Consider the following 18,031-nt stretch of genomic DNA (forward strand, 5'->3'; position numbering starts at 1 on the left):
TGTATTTCTCCTACCAAAGTTTTTCAAGTGAAGCAACAAACGTCCAACATGCAAACTCACTTAAAACAAGCAGTTAGGTTTTGCTTGTACTGAGAAAGAGAGCAGGCTGCTCAGAAAATAGCCAGCACCTGTGCTGCTATCCTGCCTCTTTAAGCCTTCCCCAGCTAGCACAGCAAGGTTGGCTATAAAAGCTGTGCTGAGAGGTATGTGGGTGTGGTAGATAGGGAATGCAGCAGTCTAAAGCAGCTAAAAAGCATTTTCTCTAGTAGTTGGTGTATCAGGAGTAGAAGTAACAGTGGGGAAAAGAGGAGTGGTGAATAGCTCATGAATGTGTGTGCGTTTTCTAGGGACTTGTGCTACTGTTGGCTCCTTTGGGTCTTGAGTCCACCAAATTGGGTGTAGTTGAAAAGAGAACCTATGACACTAACCCCTCCTAATGCTTCCTTAGAGAGTATCTAACTTGTTCCCTTAATTTTTTGGGGGGGGGATTCTGAGTATACCCATAGCTATGTTTTGCAACACAGATAACTGAGATTTGCTAATTCAGATTCAAAATAGATATTTCTGCAGCTTTCTCCAACTCTTAATCCCTGCAGTTTAGATATTTGTAGGTGACCATTACACAAAGCAGAACATATTCCACAATGTAATATTTGGAGCTTATCTTCAGAACAGACCATGGAAGGACATTGATATCTAGTCTTTAGCAAGTTCATACTTTCAAGATACAGGAAGAAACCTTTAAGACAACTTGAGTCCAGCAGAACTAGTTTATTAGAATTTCTAGAATGAGAATATGGATGAATGGATACCATTACAATCAATAGATAAATGGCATTTGTAGGCAACTTCTTTGTTGACACCTCAAAATTTACCTGTTGCTATTGTGTTAATGCATGTATATGTATTACAACTAAAAACTAGAGGAAGAGTTATTTTTAGCTCAAAGAACTGGTTTAGGACCACACATATATTGGTTTGATATTCTTAGCATGCTATAAAAGCAGCTGCCTTCTCAGTGGCAAAGAAAAGCAGAGAAGAAAGTAAACCTGCATGGTGAAATTAATGAATTCCACAAGACTGGAAGGCTGACATTGATTGGCAAGTTTTTGCAGGATGTAACGGATTACAAAGTATTTCCTCAGGCTTAAATTATATAAAAGGTGTGCCTTTATCTATCTGAAGATAATTCAAAGCATGATCTTTTTTTATGCAAATCATGGATGGGGAATCAAACGTTTGCAAAAACTAGCAGATGGTAAGACTACTTACTCTAAAAGTTGTCCTTTTTGCCTCAAATGCATGGCAAAAATGAAAGAGATATCATTACAAGATCTGGCACATTTTTTTAATTGGATACACAGTAGACTCAACAAAACTGGCCAGTTTTAAAGATAGAACTGCAGACTGGGTTTATAATCTAGCAATAGTTTTTCCCATCCTCGTCAAGTTCTAGTTGTCTAAATCACATCTCAAACCTTCAGTCTATGTATCTTAAGTAACTAAAGCTAGGTTTTGATTTACAAAGGTATCTTTAAGAAAACAAGGCTATTGCTGGGGTTGTGATAACGAATTCTAGGATGGTTTCTGTTTGAAAGCAGCAGCAACAACAATGACACAAATTAATTGAAGATTTCAGGGAGATAATGCAACAGAGGTAACAAGAAATCACCATGTAATTAACATGGTTTCAAATTAAAGGCCCCTGTAGTTACTAAAAAACATTAATTTATGGTAACTTGGTCATTTAACTTGCCACCACTGCACCCCAGACCTCTAGGGATAAGGACAGTTTAGGAATGAATCTAACATGAAACTGGGTCCCAATGCAGATGAAACTACTAGTTTTATATATTAGCTTTTGCTAATGAAATGGTGCTTTCAAGCTTCAAAACTGAATTGATAAAGTGTTATTTTGCAAAGTAACTTATGATGGTAACTCAGTTAGTGCCTGAAGTAGTTGAGTTCAGGGTAATGTTGTCTTCTGGGCTGCTATGGAATTGTTACAAAAATCCAATAGTTTTAAACCTCCCATGAGCAAAATGGAACGGATGTGTATTCATTCCTTACCTCATGGTTTGATTGGAATTGTTCTGTGGATGCTGATGTAACTATATAATCTAAAAGGGGAAAGTTTGAAATGGCCCTTACAACAGGGACTAAACATTTGTCACTGGTTGAAATACTCTAAAAATGTCTGTATGGGCCCTGCCTTTGAAGAGTTTGCCATTCAGAAACTATAGTTTGTCCAAAATGCAAATGACAAATCATCACTACAGCATCATAATCCCTGTTTTAAAGAGACTACACTGATAAGGAGTGTGTAGGTTTCCAGGAACAGTTTGAACCAGTATTTTAATCTATAAAATTTGTGATTTAGAACCTAGAGAATTAAAGGACTTCTTTTTTCTTTCTTCTTGCATTGGTTACAAGAGCATTTTGCATTGCTTATTTCTTTAGAAAATGGAGTGAAATAATCTCTTTAAAAAATCTGCATTTTAAATCCTTAAGTTTAAATGAAATGAAACCTTGTTTATATAAGGGATCAGTTCTTCCAGAGATGCAAAGATCTATAAAAAATTCATAAAATCATACTGTAATATACCTGTATGTCAGCTGCTGGTGTCTCACTCTACCATTTTAGATTTATATTTAAGACTTTTGATGTTAAGAGCACTGTTTGTATCCAACATCATAGGCTGTAGTTTAACAGTAACAAAATGAGAGGAGGGAGCCAATATTATATTAAAATTTCTTGTTAGATTTCAATTACAACTATAATGAGTAGTCATTATAAGATCATATTGTTAAATAATAACCTTTACTCACTCTTTAGCTTGCATCACTGGTAAAAAGTAAAAATACATTAGACCACAATACTCTGCCTGGAATTTCATGATTACACCATTAAACACTACAGGCATTGACACAAAATAACACTAATATTTTGATTCCCTGGTTCTTTATGCACATTAAGCCTAGGTTTTTAACAATATATTCTAAGTATTGGTTTCTAACAAACTCTACGCTCTTGCAAACTAGCCAATTTCTTTGTCTTAAATTAGTTAAGTGAGGATCAGTTGAAGCACATCATGGTTCTTGGAATACTTCAATCCTAGGGTGTCTTATCAAGTTATCAAAAATATTTTTAAAATACGCAGTGTACCTTAGTAGAAAGATAATCACATTGCAGTGAATCCTTTTACAGTCAAGAATTGATTTGAATTCAAAATAGAAATTGTTGAAAAGCTAAAGATATGCGAAAACTAGCCTAACGCATCAATATTTAACCATATCTCAATAAGCTTCCTTTTATTGCCTGCCATTATATTCATCTATTAATAAAATAAGTTGTTATTTACATTTTAAAATGTTTTAAAAGACCTACTCTTGATTGTGTGAGAACATAAATATTCAATAGATCTGAAGGATACTAAAGGAGACATCACTTCCCTTCAAATGCTACCATTTCCCTGAATCTGTTGGGAGCCAGGTGGATACAGTACCAGAGTGATCAATACACCTAAATGCTACCTGTTAGCTAATATGATCATCCTAGAAGTTTTTTTTTTCTTTACAAAAATGCATTTTTAGGACAGATGGTCCCCAAAATGTCACCTGCCGGTATAGTGCTTTAAGGAAGTTCGTGCAGCTCAATGCTGCTCTGCAAAGCAACACTATATAATGGTTATATCAAGTATATTTACCAATAAATGCAGACTATAGGATTAGAGATATACTACAGAAGGTCAGGCAGTTCAGAACTGACATCTAGTCCTAAGCCACTTGGCCTCATAGGTGTCAGAAGCTCTTGACACCCTTCTTGACTTTCTAATGCCCATGGGACAGGAGGCATACGTGTTGCTATACACATAAGGTATATCTTTTTTTTCCAGCTAAGTGATGGATCTGGTCAAAGGCTTCTCTGTAGAAGCCTAATGTACAGAAGATGCTCTACAATTTATGAAGTGCGTTTAGAATGGGCTAAACGTGACTATTTTGATGAGCAAATTGTTAAGATGTTCCTGAGCACATCTTCAACACTGAGCCTTCAACATAGATGGTCTTTTATCATCTTTCACAAGTTTAATTTTCCTTTCACAGTACAGGTTCTGGGTTCCCTTTAGTTTATTTCTTTAAACCATCAGGAAAAGAACAACTGATTCCTAAGCTTTTTGACATATTAACTACAAGTCTGTTTTTACTAGTTATATGCCAACAGATACTTTGTTTGGTAAACCTTATATTTTTATCAATTAAAGTGAATATTTAAACATTCCATGTGATCTTGCTTTATGTTGCTCATATGAGGAATTTCTCCTGTCCAATTTTCTTTCTTTTCTTTTTTACCTAAACTAACAGACTTAAGATCGTTTGGGCTTAATATCTCCTGCACTTGGAATTCACTGCTGGAAAGATTGATGATTCTAATCTTGTAGGCTAGACTTGAGTCACCACTGAGTGTCCATTCTGTCACTTGGCAATTGAAGTGTTGTGCATGGTTATGCAAAGCAAAAATTACTAGACAGTGGTGCCTAGTCTAGGATCTCCTTTGCTGGAAGTCAAACAAGTTTTCGACAACTGATTAGTGATGACAATTTTTGGTAGTCTACTGCTTATGGCCACAAGTTTTTATTACTTTTAATTATGATTTTTATGTTGCTTGCAGCTTTTAGTTAAGCCATTTTGTAGCATCTGTGAAGACTGAGCATAAAAATACTTAAATGAATAAATAAAAATGTCCTCATAGCAAGACAAAGTCTTCATTATTAAAACACGCCAACTTTCTGTGTTCATCTTCAGCGAACATTGTCTTCTCTTCCTGGACTGGACTCGCCACAAAATCATAGTCTCTGGAATGTCCGCTTACAAAAGTAAACAAAGGATATTTCTCTTTAGATGAGGATTTTAGAATCTACAGTGAAATGTATTGGGGGAAAAAAATGAATTAGAAGATCAATGCCAAGAGTATAAGCATATCAGTTTGAAGCAAAATGCACAATCATTTAAATCATCTCCCTTTCAATTTTTTTTGTTTCTTCTCATGTTCCTTCTCAGCAAAGTGTACGCTGTAAACCATATTTATAATGACAACACAGTCAACAAATATTTACCATTAAAGGTAACATTTAATCACTTCTTGGGCAAGGCAAAATTGAACTAACAATATTCTGAGTTCTATTTATTATTCTGCATCGGCTTTGGGGACTTTTACAATTTGAATCATTTAAATTGCATAAATGGTTTCAATACCATGTTATGAAACTGTACTGGTCTACAGATAAAGTGCATAAGGGACTGGCCAAATCTATATGGGAAAAATATTCATAGCAATATTAATCTGACATATTGAGAGGAAAAAAGTAAACTATTCAAATGGGATAAAGTGTTTTAGAAGCTCCTGGAAAATTGTCTGAAGTAAAATCGGATTCTATGAATTTTATCGTGCTCTGTAGTTTTAAACTTTATTCTACTCTTCTTGAATTGTATCCTCCAGATAGAAGTACGAATGAGAATCTGAAAGGGACATTTTAAAGGTGGCAGTTCATGACAAAGCATCTCAAGGGATATGATAATTAGGTAGATACTTTTTATTGTTTGGCTACTGGATCAATTCAGCTCCCATCAATAACAAAAGTTCATGGCATTCCTGATGCCTGCTTGGTAGCCTGTGAAATTAGCTGGCGAGCTAACCCCTCCTATTAATTGACAGGTGTCTTATAACCTGACAGCCACCACCAAGTAAGAATCTCACTACTACTTTGCTCTTTGATCAGGATAGCTGCCACATTACACATCACTTAGCCAGACAATGTAAATTGAGCTTAGTCTAGCAATACAGCATTACATGCTGTCTGAGTCACAAGACGAGGCTTCGACTTTCTGCGGTTAATTACTCCATCCCATAAATTAAAGTTTAAAGAAAATATGTGTCAACTTACAACAGTGCAATATTACAGTAGTTATTTTTATGGAAATAATTGTACTAATATTTTGTTCTCTCTATACTGATGACTCTTTACGCTATGTGACAGCTGTATAAACCACTGTCAATCTGAAATCATTTACCCAGCAGAAACCACCTTAATGGCCCCGTTTTGACATTCTCCAAACATTTGGCATATACTTTTCTCTTGATTAAAAATATCCCGGCTAGAACTTGGCTTTCAACAATGAAGCAAAGTATGTGTCCCCAGAAGATGACCAGGGCACTAACTGTAGCTTTTAAAATAAAGCCAAATCTGATCCCCCCCCCCCACTTGTAGAATGGTTTTACTTTTATTAAGGCAACTCCTTAATAAAATGGGAGCTTTCTATATTCCTGATCAACGGCTGGTTTCTAATACAACTATTTTTCTCACACAGAGATGATTTTGGAATGAATTGTATGTAAAATGTTATCCTCCAGCCAGAAAATTAGAAATAACAGGAATATTTTTTTTTCCCAAGGAAAAGTAATCTTAAATGTTGCTCCCTTCCAGAGAGAGATGGAGAGACAGAGAGAAATCTCATATCTGAAAGCTACTGGGAATTTGACTGCCAGTGCAAACTATAAGGTTTAAAGTCCCTAATTCAAATGTCATCTCACTCGTGAACTTTCCAGTTCTTTTTAGAGAAAGAAGTGCCCTTTCTCTACTTTCCTACACACCAATAAGTTATTTTACATAAAGTTAAAAATAACACAAGGTAAAACATACATTTTACTTTCTTCCCCCGAGGTTTGACAAAAGATTAATCAGAATTATCAAATAATTTTAAAAAGCAAGTCTGAATCAGCCTGCGATACTAAAAAGTACTTGTGGTATATTGTTTTGACCTACGCAGTTTGGCTTCTTAATCCTTAAATCTAATAAATAAGTAAAGATAATAGCTCTGAATTTTATAGAAGTGATACCAAAATTCTGAAAGAAGAAAATAAAAGTACAATATAAAAATCCATTTAATCATCCCAATAAAGTGACATATAAAAGTATCTAATTGGACAAAATAAATAATATATGAAAGCTTGAGGGAAATGAAGGGATTAGTAAATAGCAGGCATGGATAAAGTGAAAATGAAATATTTTATTGCAAGGATATAGTAGCTTTCTTTTCATGTCTTAATACGCATAACTATTTTAATTTTTTTCAAATGCACTAAAACAAATGCTCTGGGAAACACTTACCTTTATTTAACGTGGTGCTAAAACACCATAATAATATTTAAAGTATAAATGTAACGAACATACTTCAGCTAATGAAGAAATAATCTACAATTTATCTGATTTAATATTTCCATTTAAAATCCTCCCCTAGAAATTGATTGTCACAATATACTTCCTCAGGCTAATGACTGGAAAAGGGATTTTCTGTAGATATATTTTTGTTTCAACGCTGCCACCTGGTGGAATAAACCTCTACTTGACTGTCCGGGAGAAGGATTGAATTAAACCAGTTTTACTCTATTTGGAAATTGCTAATTAACTAGAACCAGAACATTCAGAGTTCAGAGATTTGCAGCCCCACGACATTTAGAGGGTTACCATGTTAGCAAAGACTGTCTTACAGTATCAGAAATAATTTAACTTGGATAGAACCCTTATGTCCATATCTTCTACATTCATATTCTGTCATAATACGGTCACTTCAAAGTGCACTTTAAAACGCAGTGAAATCTCAATAAGAAAAAGAGATAATGCTCTGCAAATATATTAAATCTTGCTACAATTACTCTGCTTGTTACTGAATCCTTTCTTTGAGATGTTTCTAGATCTTTTGCAGGTTTTAATGGCACAGATTAAATAGGATCACAACAAGCCATTGAGACAGGGCTATTTGGGGGGATGGTTTGGGGCCATACTATGACAGTAATTTAAGTTCTATTGGTAACACTGGTAATTAAAATGATAGCATAAAATAGAACCAAGCAAATGGGAATTACATTTGGTTTCTTCATCTAAAAATTTACCTTAGTTATTTCTTCAGCGGCCCTTTCAAAACCCTGCACGTCACGACAATACAATCCTATGGTGCAACTTGGATCCATTTTTTTAAATGACATCTTCTTTGGAGAAGGACAGTGGAAAGACTGCAAGTGACATATAATATTTTTAAATGGTTAATAAACATCAGAGAAAAGACCTATGATGCAAATGTCCCTGGATAGTTAGCAGTGGTGGGATTCCAAATCTTTTCTTACCGGTTCTATGAGAGCACTTAGCGTATGCGCGCCTAAGGCTTCGCGTGCCTAACATGCACTTTGCATGCACAGCACTCAAAGACCGCCCTCGGTGTCAGCGTTGGTGAGCTGAGCTGTTGTTTAGCTTAGCTGAGGTGCAGCAATCCACTCTGCCGCGCTAATCAGCAGAGCTAAAAAACAAGGGAATATAGGACAGGGAAGGGCGGGGGTGGGAGGGCGGGGCCAACCAGAAGTGGTATTTGCCAGCTCTCCGAACTACTCAAAATTTCTGCTACCGGTTTGCCAGAACTGGTCTGAACTGGCTGAATACCACTTCTGGTAGTTAGCAAATAGGTATATGCAACAGATGAAAGTTATAGGCTTTCAACAGGAACAAAAAGTTATGCTACCCTAACTCTCCGTTCATTTATATTTCGGCCGCCTATAATGTGGCATAACATTGAGGTGGGGGAGCAGATATGTTGGCAGAATTATTCAGAGAGTGTATCTTGCTTCCTTTTTTTCCATTTTTCTTCTATTATTCAATCCCCATTTGAATGTGCAAACTTTATTTTAATGCTCACTACGAATGATGTTTCCAGTACAAGATATTTAAGCCCCACCCACCCCATATTCTGCTCTCTATAGAAAGAGGGAATGGACTTTGGAGATCTTTCTGCCTTCTGAATGAAACCAACACGCAAAAAGCTGATAGCTAGTGGTGGTAGAGGTGGACTGGAAGACTTCTATCTGAAATCCTAGAGAGATTCAGCCAATCAGTAAAGGCAGCATTGAATTAGAATACTAAACTTTGAACTATAATACTAAAAGAGCAGCCAGCAAAGATTTCCTAACCGAGTGGCAGACTTCCTAATGGACATTTTGGGATATATATATATTTTGAGAAGATATTAATTACCTTGAATTGGAAAATAGAAGTTCAAGAAATGAAGTCGTACAATAGGAGAAATGCTGTACATACAGGCATAAAGTTAATTTCTCAATGTGCAGTGTTACTTTATTAATATGTAGTAATAATTGATAGTAATTGATAAGCTTTTTGGATCAACCACTTAACGTAGTGGGTAAACAACTGAAAAATTATATTAATAAGCTATACTTTCTGTACAATCTTCAGTTGCACAAAGTACTACAAGTCGGCAATACAGAAAACTAAAAAAACATAGGAAACTAGAAAGATATTTGAATATTTTAGCTGCTTTAGGATTTGCTTCACCATGTCATAAAATGTCTTTTTCTGAAAAACGTTTTTGCACTGAAAAACAAATTAAATTATTATCATTTTGTCTTCATATCTCAAAAGTTCAGATAGATTAATAACTGGGGCATAGAAGAAGCTGAGATGATTGCAAAAATATCTGAAAAACTCAACAGTAAGCAAATTGGATACATCTGATTATTAGATTCAAGTTAAAAGGTAATTGTGCAATTTAATCCAATGAAGTTTTCTAGGAGAAATATGTAAGCTTGAAAAGCTACCAATAACTTCAGTTGATCAAATGAGATGGGTGTCCGTGTCTAAGCTCCAAAGAGGGAAGCAGGATTGCCCTAGAGCTTCAAATTCACTGCAAAGAGTATTTAGAACAGCTGGCAACATAATCAGGGACAATTCTCTGAGGAACAGTATCAACGAGATACATCAGCAACACCAGTAAGATCTAAATGAAGTTCCACGCTGGGTCTGAAAAAGTAGCCTTATTAAAAGCCAACCAGAGTCAATCGTTCTCTATGCAAACACTGCGAATTGAAATCAGAAGCCATATATTTTCCTGTACAATCTTCCATGTACAAATACACACACACACACATTTTTCGAAGAATACATTATATGTACAAGACACTGAGTTTCATCTATTCATGGTCTGCTCCCATAAGTCAAAGATCTCCACATAACAGAGGCCTGAACATTTAATGTATAATAGATAACCTCAACAACTTAGATTAGCCTGGGGGCAATGAATGGAAGCAACATATAGCAATTAATTAATCAATGCATATCTATAGGTTTGACTGGAGACTTCAGCGGGTAGAAGTGCTTTTTTTCTGCCCTCGTACTTTCCAGGCACCTACTGAGCAGCTGAGAGAAAGAAATAGCTTTCCTGTTAGAGTAGGGTCAGCACCTGAAGCATTTGACTTTGGGTTAAACATTTATGAATATAATTGTGGCAAACAACCTCTGGAAGACTCTCCTTCCTACAGCAGTGAAATTGGATACCCAACATTTGAAACTCTTCTAACTGCAGCACAGGACAAACTAGCCTGAGGGAGAAAAGTCACAGGACAGAGATTGTGCTGCTAACACAACGGAGTCCTTTTAAGATATGGAATTCTCTCAAGTTAAAAAATGTGATCCAGGCAACCTCTCAAAAACCACGGCAGTGTATTTGATATTATATATAAAAGATCAACATTTGACAGAAGGGTGGGCTTTTTTTGTTGTTTACTCTAGATCTAAAAGAAAGAGAAGAATGAAGGGATGATTTAATAATTAGTGTTTGGTTCAACCACGAAGCAAACAGTGCTGTTCTTTATCCATCCTACCTCAAGGGGGAAATCCTTTACGCTGACATCTACAAAAGACTGGCAATAATGAGGATCCATGTAAATCAAGCTGTCATCTACAAGGACAAAACAAAAGACAAGTAATTCAAAAAACACCATATTATTACACTGCTTACAATCCAATTTCTATGCAGAACAGGAGGGGTGGGGAGGGAGTAAGAGTCCCCTCAGCAAGTCACTGTCTACCAAAGTATATTCATTGACTGAGGTTTTTGCAGGACGGATTAACTTCTGCATAATCAAAGATGCTTGTAGAAGCAGAATTTTGATAAAGCGATAAGACTGTCATTTAATTTTTGGACATAAAATTACTTTTACAAACACACAATTATATACCTTGAGTTTGCATATGAAAAATGCATCGTATTTCCTCATTGTGACAGGAAGAACATACTTGCTTGTCATTTGATCATCAACTTGCACCATTTAAACTACTAAAGGATACATACATAACTAGGATCTGCCAGGTAGTAGGCAAGGAAAGGCTCAGGGAGTTTGATGGAAGAGATAAATTATGCCTTGTTTGTGTAACAAGGAAAATCAAATATACGTTTTTACAGAATCTAATTATAACATGGAGCAAGTGACAAATGACTGGACTTTTGTGGGTCTGATAAATTAATAAAAAAAATCTCTGCTGTTTTAATCATTTTTTCTATCTGTGGGTCTTATAATCATTCCAAAGCTCTTGGAATTGAGATGGAGGGAGAGAGACATGCCATGTTAAAAAGAAAAAGAAAAAAAAGGATATATTATGTTCAAACACTAACCTTGAAATCCAGCAAAGTAATATGACTGCTTAGGTTTGCCACCGATAATGCCAATGCAGTAGTCGAGACTCAAAATTCCCTGTTTTATAAGAGAGTAGATAAACTGAAATTTAGATTTGTATGACAGGAGGTTGCAATGTAAAAGTTTAGACCTGTGGCCGTTGACTTTAGAACAATGCAAGCTATTTGCAAATCCCTCAGTGCGCAAACACGAACTCTTTTATTTTTAGCTGATAAAGAATAATAAAGCATTCAATATGCAAATGCTTATGTATAAATAGAATATTTTACAAATGGGAACAGTAAAATCCTACATGCACAAGCTCTGGATTGCAGCTTTTCAAATGCAACAGGAAATCATAGAAAACATCCTAAGGTAAGGCCATAAAATAGAGATTTGTTAGCCCAAGAATCAGTGGAGTTCTGGCCCTTGTACCAACTATTAATCAAAAAAGGAGGAAGTTACGGTCCATTTTATCTTTGTAGGCTATAGATGAGAAAAATCTTAGCAGCTGTTAAATCTGTCTCCACCCTGTCCTCCCATTCTCCGCTTCACCATCTTCATTTCCTTGACGGTTACTCTACGGAATACTAATAAAAAAGACTATGGCATTGTTGCAACATCTGTCTGCCTTATCCTTCTTTTCATTCCAGGAACCAGGAATGAACCAGACTTCCGGTTCCTAAAGAGCCAAAAGATTCTTTAGATACATGTTGTCTTACTTTCCTTTAACGGAATACGTCCACATTAAAAAAAAAAAAAGACTTAAAATCCAAATATTTCAGCTGGCAATTGATTTCTTTCAACTAACTTGACCCTTTGGAACACGTTTTATTAGAATATTAGGTTTTGCTGGTGCTTATACTTATCAAGCAAAATATCAACATATGCAAAATATGCTGTAATTGTGTGAGTGTCACAGCTCTCCTTGTCTTACATGATAATTACAGAATGATAGAAAATACTATAATTTCTTAGATTCATCCAAATGGCTCCTCTTGTATTTTCCCTGTTGCATCTTCAAACAACATATAAGGGCCCTCAATAATGACATGGCTTCTTCTTATAGGAGAACAAAAGTGAAGACTGGGCTTTTTTTCTTTCTTCTCTGTTTATTTGTTTATTTACAATATTTAAAGCACATCCAAGAATTCTGGACAATGTCCAAAAGTCATTTCCCGATATTAAACGCTTCCAAGGAGATTCAAAAATCAAATGCCTGCTAAAAAATCATTTTTAGATGTCTTTTTTTCAAAGGATATTGGGGGAACGGGAGGGTTTGCAGGAGAGACAGGCAAGTCTGGCAAATAAATTGACAGAAGGATGTGAACTAATAAAGGACAATATTTGTAGCTCAGGGTTGAAATGGGTCCATGGGTGCTCTCTGGGCTTGTTTTTTTTCTTACAGACATTTCACTACCCTATCTAGGTAATATCAGTGCTAGTAAGGACTGCTGTTTGCTGTCAGTTTATATTCTTGTGTCTTGCCTGTCTCTGTGGGTAGGGGGCGGTCTTAGAGATTCTTTGGTTGGGCTATTTACTGATGGCTCTTTGGCAGTTTCTTCATTGGGATATTGCTTACTTGATTGTTAGGCTGAAGTTAACTTTGGAGTTAAGCTATGCTGATCTGACTGCTGATTACTGGTGGAGAGGAGCTAGAGCAGGGTTCCTCAAACGTTTTAAACGGGGCCGATTCATGGTCCCTCAGACTGTTGGGAGCCCAGATCGGCTGGGTGGGCGTGGCCAATTTAGCAGTCCATTTTGCCTTTGTCCTTGCTGTACTTGCTCCTCTCCTACTCACCCCCTGGCCCTGGATCATATGGCTGTGAAAAACATCCTGAAAGAATGTTTTTAAAGACTTTTAAAGCACTACTTTACAGCTGGCAGCAGAGCTGCTTTTCAAACCACCAGCAGCCCCTCACCCGCTGGCCCTGGATCACGTGGCTGCACTGGGGAGATCACCCCTCAATCAGCTGGACCCTTCGACTGGAGCGGTGTGATCAGAAGTGCAGCTCAACCGGTGAAATAACTTACCAGAAGTGCAGCTGGAGTAGATGCTCACTGGAAGATAAGGCCTACGGTGAGGGGTGGAGCAAAGGGGGGAGGCTGAATCCCACCACTCTGTGGGCCAGATACTTTGCATTGGCAGGTTGTATCCGGGCAGTAGTTTGAGGATTGGTGTGCTAGAGTCTTTTTCTCTTTTGGGCTTGTCAATTGTCTCTTTTGCATAGTTTAAAAGTGTTGTTAATGTCTATGTCTCTATTGATCACTGATTTTTTTTTTTTTTGAGTGCCAGGCTTCTAGAAATTCCCTGGCATTTTGGGACTTGGCTGGTCTAGGATTGTCACATTTTCCAAATCGAAATTATGGTTAAATCGGTGTCTATAGTGTGAAATTAAAGAATTTTCATCATGTCTTCTATCAGTTGGGGTTCATGGATGCGTTCTACCAGTATTGTGCCTGTTTGTCCTACATAGTGGTGGTTGCAGTTCTTACATTGTATGTTGCAGAGGGCTCCTGCTTTTTTCCTTCTAGTGTTACTAGGTCTTTTGGTTTGCTTAGGATGCTTATGATGTTTTGGGCTTTAGTTGGCTTGTCTGCTACACAGGATATGAACTACCTGCATCGTAAAGAACTAGACTTATAGTTAGCCTAAAGCAAATAATTAGGAAGACCAGAGGCACTGGAAGAAGGGTACAAGCCTGTTCTGACCCCCCTTCTTCCCTCGCCAACACAGAACACACTCTGGACCAAAACTACTTCAACAGGATTTATTGCACAGACAGACAGACAGATCCTTGGCAGCAATCCACCACGACAAGGCTCTCAGAACCCTCCGGCACAGAGACACGATAGCAGCTGTCCAGCATGCTAAGCTTCCAAGACAGAACTTTCCAAATAATTCCTTTGTTGACTTCTGCAAAGGGCATATGCTCAATCAATCCTTTTATAGACTGTAGGGGAGTCTACTTATCAGCAGCTGAGAGCAATTCCGCCGGTAACTGCGCCCTTGCTCCTTGCGCCTGTTGGCGCGGCGATAATGGGCATCTAAGAACTCCCTGCTTATCTCTGAGTCACTGTCCCATGACTCCTCCCCACTGCTCCAAGGCATGGCATCCGGAGCCCCCCCCCTTTGGCTCTCACCGCTGCTCCATGCCTCAGGCGCCTCCTAGTGGCCAACCAGACTCGCCGATCCCTGCTCAGAGTCAGAACCCTGCCCAGGGTCCTCCAGAGCTGACTCAGAGGGACCCTCGCTTTCGGAGTCTGGTGGCAGCTCCAACGGCTCCTGCTGGGCCACAACACAAGCCCATATTATTTTTTCACTACCAATAGTTTTCTAACCTAATTTGCTCTCTATTCCCAAATCCTTGGCTCAAGAAGAAAAACACTTTGCGGAACCCCTAATAAGAATCTATGTACCTACTAATACAACACAGTGGTCCTTATCCTTCAATAGGAAAACTAATTTCAGATATGGCCCTTACTAGGAGTAATAATCTTTATATTTTACGAAAAAAAAGTTGGAAGCTCTCCGATCCCTGAAGGAATCGCCAAAAAGTGTGAAACAAGTTCAGTCTTTATGGTGAACTCTGTAGCAAGAAGATAAGCTATTTAGAGTCTGGAATAGCTGTACTAGCTTACTTTTAATACTTAGGATTTTCAATCACAGCTGCATACTGAAATTTCAATTATTAATAGGTTAATCACCATTTTCAACCTTCGTGCCATTGAGTGTCCCATTCTGAAAAGTGATTGACTCATTTCATACCTTCACAAACTCAAAGTATTCCATATTGGTCCGTTCACCACCAAGCCTGACAGGAATTAATATAATCACAGATTTGGCACCTGTCTTTTCAGAATCCGTAAAAGGGCACAGAGCATCAATAACATCGGACTTGTAAACTTGAAAAAGAAACAGAAAGTTTTGTTGAAATGCATTTTAAGCACAAACTGAGTTCTATCAAGTACATCAAAACATCTTATAAGGATAAGTTTATAAGCAGAAAAACCATCTTGTCATTTTATTTTATTGGGGTGCACTGATGTGTGAAAATGCAACAAATGCCACCAACCAACGATGGCTTTAACAGGGGCCTGTCCCATGCGTACGTGTGTGAAAACTGACAAAATGGCAGGTTAATGTTGCTATACAAGCTCATCCCTTTTGTACTTACAACACCGACCCACAAATAAGAGAGAGTTGTTTGGATTACAACAAAATACCATGTTGACTTGGACCCCCAACCCACATTCTTTGCAGATACTGCTGGGATTCTGCATTAAGCATTTTGCCTCCAAGACCAGTAGAGCAATTATTGTATGTAGGCAAGAGACAAGGGGGAGGGGGGAACCACTTAGCCTATTACAAGGAAAAAGAATGAGTCCAAAACACAGACAATGAGTTCAGAAGACCATTTTATGGCAGATTTGAAAGGAATTGGGAACATGCACAGCCTGCTAGGCAAATCAGAATATGCATCCACATTCTTTCAGTCACATTTCTTTTTCAAATATGACTTAAATATTTTGAAGTCCATGCAGCAATTATCAATGTTTAGGACCCTTAAGCCCTGCAACATGCTGTCCTTTTCCCGATGCTGGGCTAACCCAATGGTCCCCCTCCAGAAGGTAAAAAGAAATTAAATTCCAGGAATGCAGATCCTGAATTTATCCCCATGCATTTCTACCCCCTTTCACAGATATCATAAAGGATAGTTAATACTCCATAAGGAGTGTAGGTGGCATGGGGGAAGTTTGTTCATTAGGAGAAATTCAGGCATACAGTAGCTCATATGTTTTGAGCTACAATTAGTGCCCTCAGGGTTAGTGGATCAATAAACTCACTGTTGGTGTTCATACAATATCCCACACTCCACCCAGTGCCCCAGTTAAGTGGCTCATGTGATCCTAATGTACTTTACTTTCCTAAGTAAAATACCAAGATTTGCTTGCTTTTTCGGTCAAACATTGAATCAACCACACGTTCCTGCTCTACTTATTTAAAATGTGTTAATGTGTTTTGAATAGAAAATTCTGTCAGATGTACTTTCTAATGGCTTTATATCGAAAATTGTAAATAATTTAATAACACATTTTTCCTTTAGTAGGCTAGGCATATGTAAGTCTACAAGACTATGAGTCTGTAAATGCAAGAATATAATTCTTTAAGAATTATATAAGATGGAACACTCCCGGTCTAATTTTAAAAGACAACCTTACACTACGAGAAACTATTCATCTAAGAACCTTTTGTTCTAATATTACACTTTCAGGCTCTCAATAAATTTTGGGAAATATTTTGAAGGATAATCAAGCATATAATACACTTCCACATACCTGTACAGTCTTGAGCAACATAGATGGTTATTCCTTGTAACTCAGGGTCTCTTGCTTTTTCAACTGCTTTCCTAAAAGTATGCACGACAGACACATTTCAAGTAAGCCCCAAAAAGAATTAAAGCTACACAGTGCTCAGGAAATGTTTTCTAGAAAAAGTCATAAAAGTTCGAAAAACCAGCTTTAAAAGATTACAAATGTAAATACATGCAATTTATACTGTAAAATATGGTGTTCGCTTTTTTTTAAAGGCCAATACATTATTAGATTTATCATACTGTATCCACATAGGTACAAAGAAACAAAAGATGGACAGGGTCATAAGATTCACAACTAGTATTAGACTGTTTGAATGAAATGCACAAGATTAGGTACTGCTTGGTGTTCCATCTCAAGTGAGATGATTTAAAAGCTTGCTTTTCCATGATAATCCTGATGCTTTGGAACATCCTTCTTGGCCTTCTTTGAGGTCATCAAAATTATTTGAAGAGCATGTGACCTAAGCTGCCATTGAGGGAGAGTGGCATTTTGGTTAGTAGTGTGACTGGAGAAGTGTATATATACTATAGACATAAGAGCAAAGCTAAGTCAATCAATGAAACAATTCCAAGACAAAAATCTAAACATTCCACCTGTTTCTGTAAATGGATTTATGATTTTAATGGCTTTTATGTCACAATGCCTAGGTTTGTTATACTATTTGATATAACAAACAATTCCAAAAAAGCACAAATTTTTACTTTGAACTCCTGAAGAGGGAAATTTTTAACTCTCAACTTGAACAGACCTTCAATGAAAAAATGGCCAATGAAATTGTTTTCAGAAATGTATATATGCCAACTGAGTATGTAAATGTTCAACTAAAACTATTGGGGAAAAGTTAACAAATTTCTGTGCTAATTTAATTAGTTACTTTTACAAATATAATAGGCTACATAAATAACTTCAACTCTTAGACAACTACATTATTTTAAGTTTCATTCAAGGAGACTGTTTTTGCTACAAAAACCATGTGCACCCTGCATTTTCAGAGATACATAAAATTACACCTTGATTTTAGATTCTTGTCATTAGAAGACTGTGTAAAATTGCAAAACATAAAACTATAAAAAATAGTCTCAAACAATGGCATATAATCATAATCTATACTTAGAAATTTTACTTTCATATAAAAAGACT

General features: G+C 36.9%; 2 protein-coding genes across 8 annotated transcripts in view; one reads left to right on the forward strand and one right to left on the reverse strand.

Annotated features, from left to right (window-relative positions):
- Nucleotides 1–230: 230 nt before the first annotated feature.
- The window catches only part of ATG4C (autophagy related 4C cysteine peptidase), a 35,268-nt gene continuing 17,467 nt past the window's right edge, over nucleotides 231–18,031 (reverse strand). For all 6 annotated transcript variants that reach the window (XM_081946655.1, XM_081946653.1, XM_081946657.1 and 3 more), the window contains 6 exons: nucleotides 16,853–16,923; nucleotides 15,282–15,418; nucleotides 11,512–11,590; nucleotides 10,721–10,797; nucleotides 7,949–8,068; nucleotides 231–4,915 (listed from right to left, as the gene is read on the reverse strand). In XM_081946655.1, the coding sequence (XP_081802781.1) occupies nucleotides 4,745–4,915; nucleotides 7,949–8,068; nucleotides 10,721–10,797; nucleotides 11,512–11,590; nucleotides 15,282–15,418; nucleotides 16,853–16,923 (655 nt within the window). In that variant the 3' untranslated portion in view covers nucleotides 231–4,744. The remainder of the gene's footprint in view (nucleotides 4,916–7,948; nucleotides 8,069–10,720; nucleotides 10,798–11,511; nucleotides 11,591–15,281; nucleotides 15,419–16,852; nucleotides 16,924–18,031) is intronic.
- The window catches only part of DOCK7 (dedicator of cytokinesis 7), a gene marked incomplete at its 3' end in the record, with an annotated part of 182,067 nt that continues 174,789 nt past the window's right edge, over nucleotides 10,754–18,031 (forward strand). For both annotated transcript variants that reach the window (XM_081946639.1, XM_081946640.1), the window contains exon 1: nucleotides 10,754–10,821. In XM_081946639.1, coding sequence (XP_081802765.1) covers nucleotides 10,769–10,821 — 53 coding nt within the window. In that variant the 5' untranslated portion in view covers nucleotides 10,754–10,768. The remainder of the gene's footprint in view (nucleotides 10,822–18,031) is intronic.

This window comes from Natrix helvetica (genome assembly GCF_964273705.1).
Source record: "Natrix helvetica genome assembly, chromosome: 3".
In the NCBI taxonomy this organism is placed as follows: domain Eukaryota; kingdom Metazoa; phylum Chordata; class Lepidosauria; order Squamata; family Natricidae; genus Natrix; species Natrix helvetica.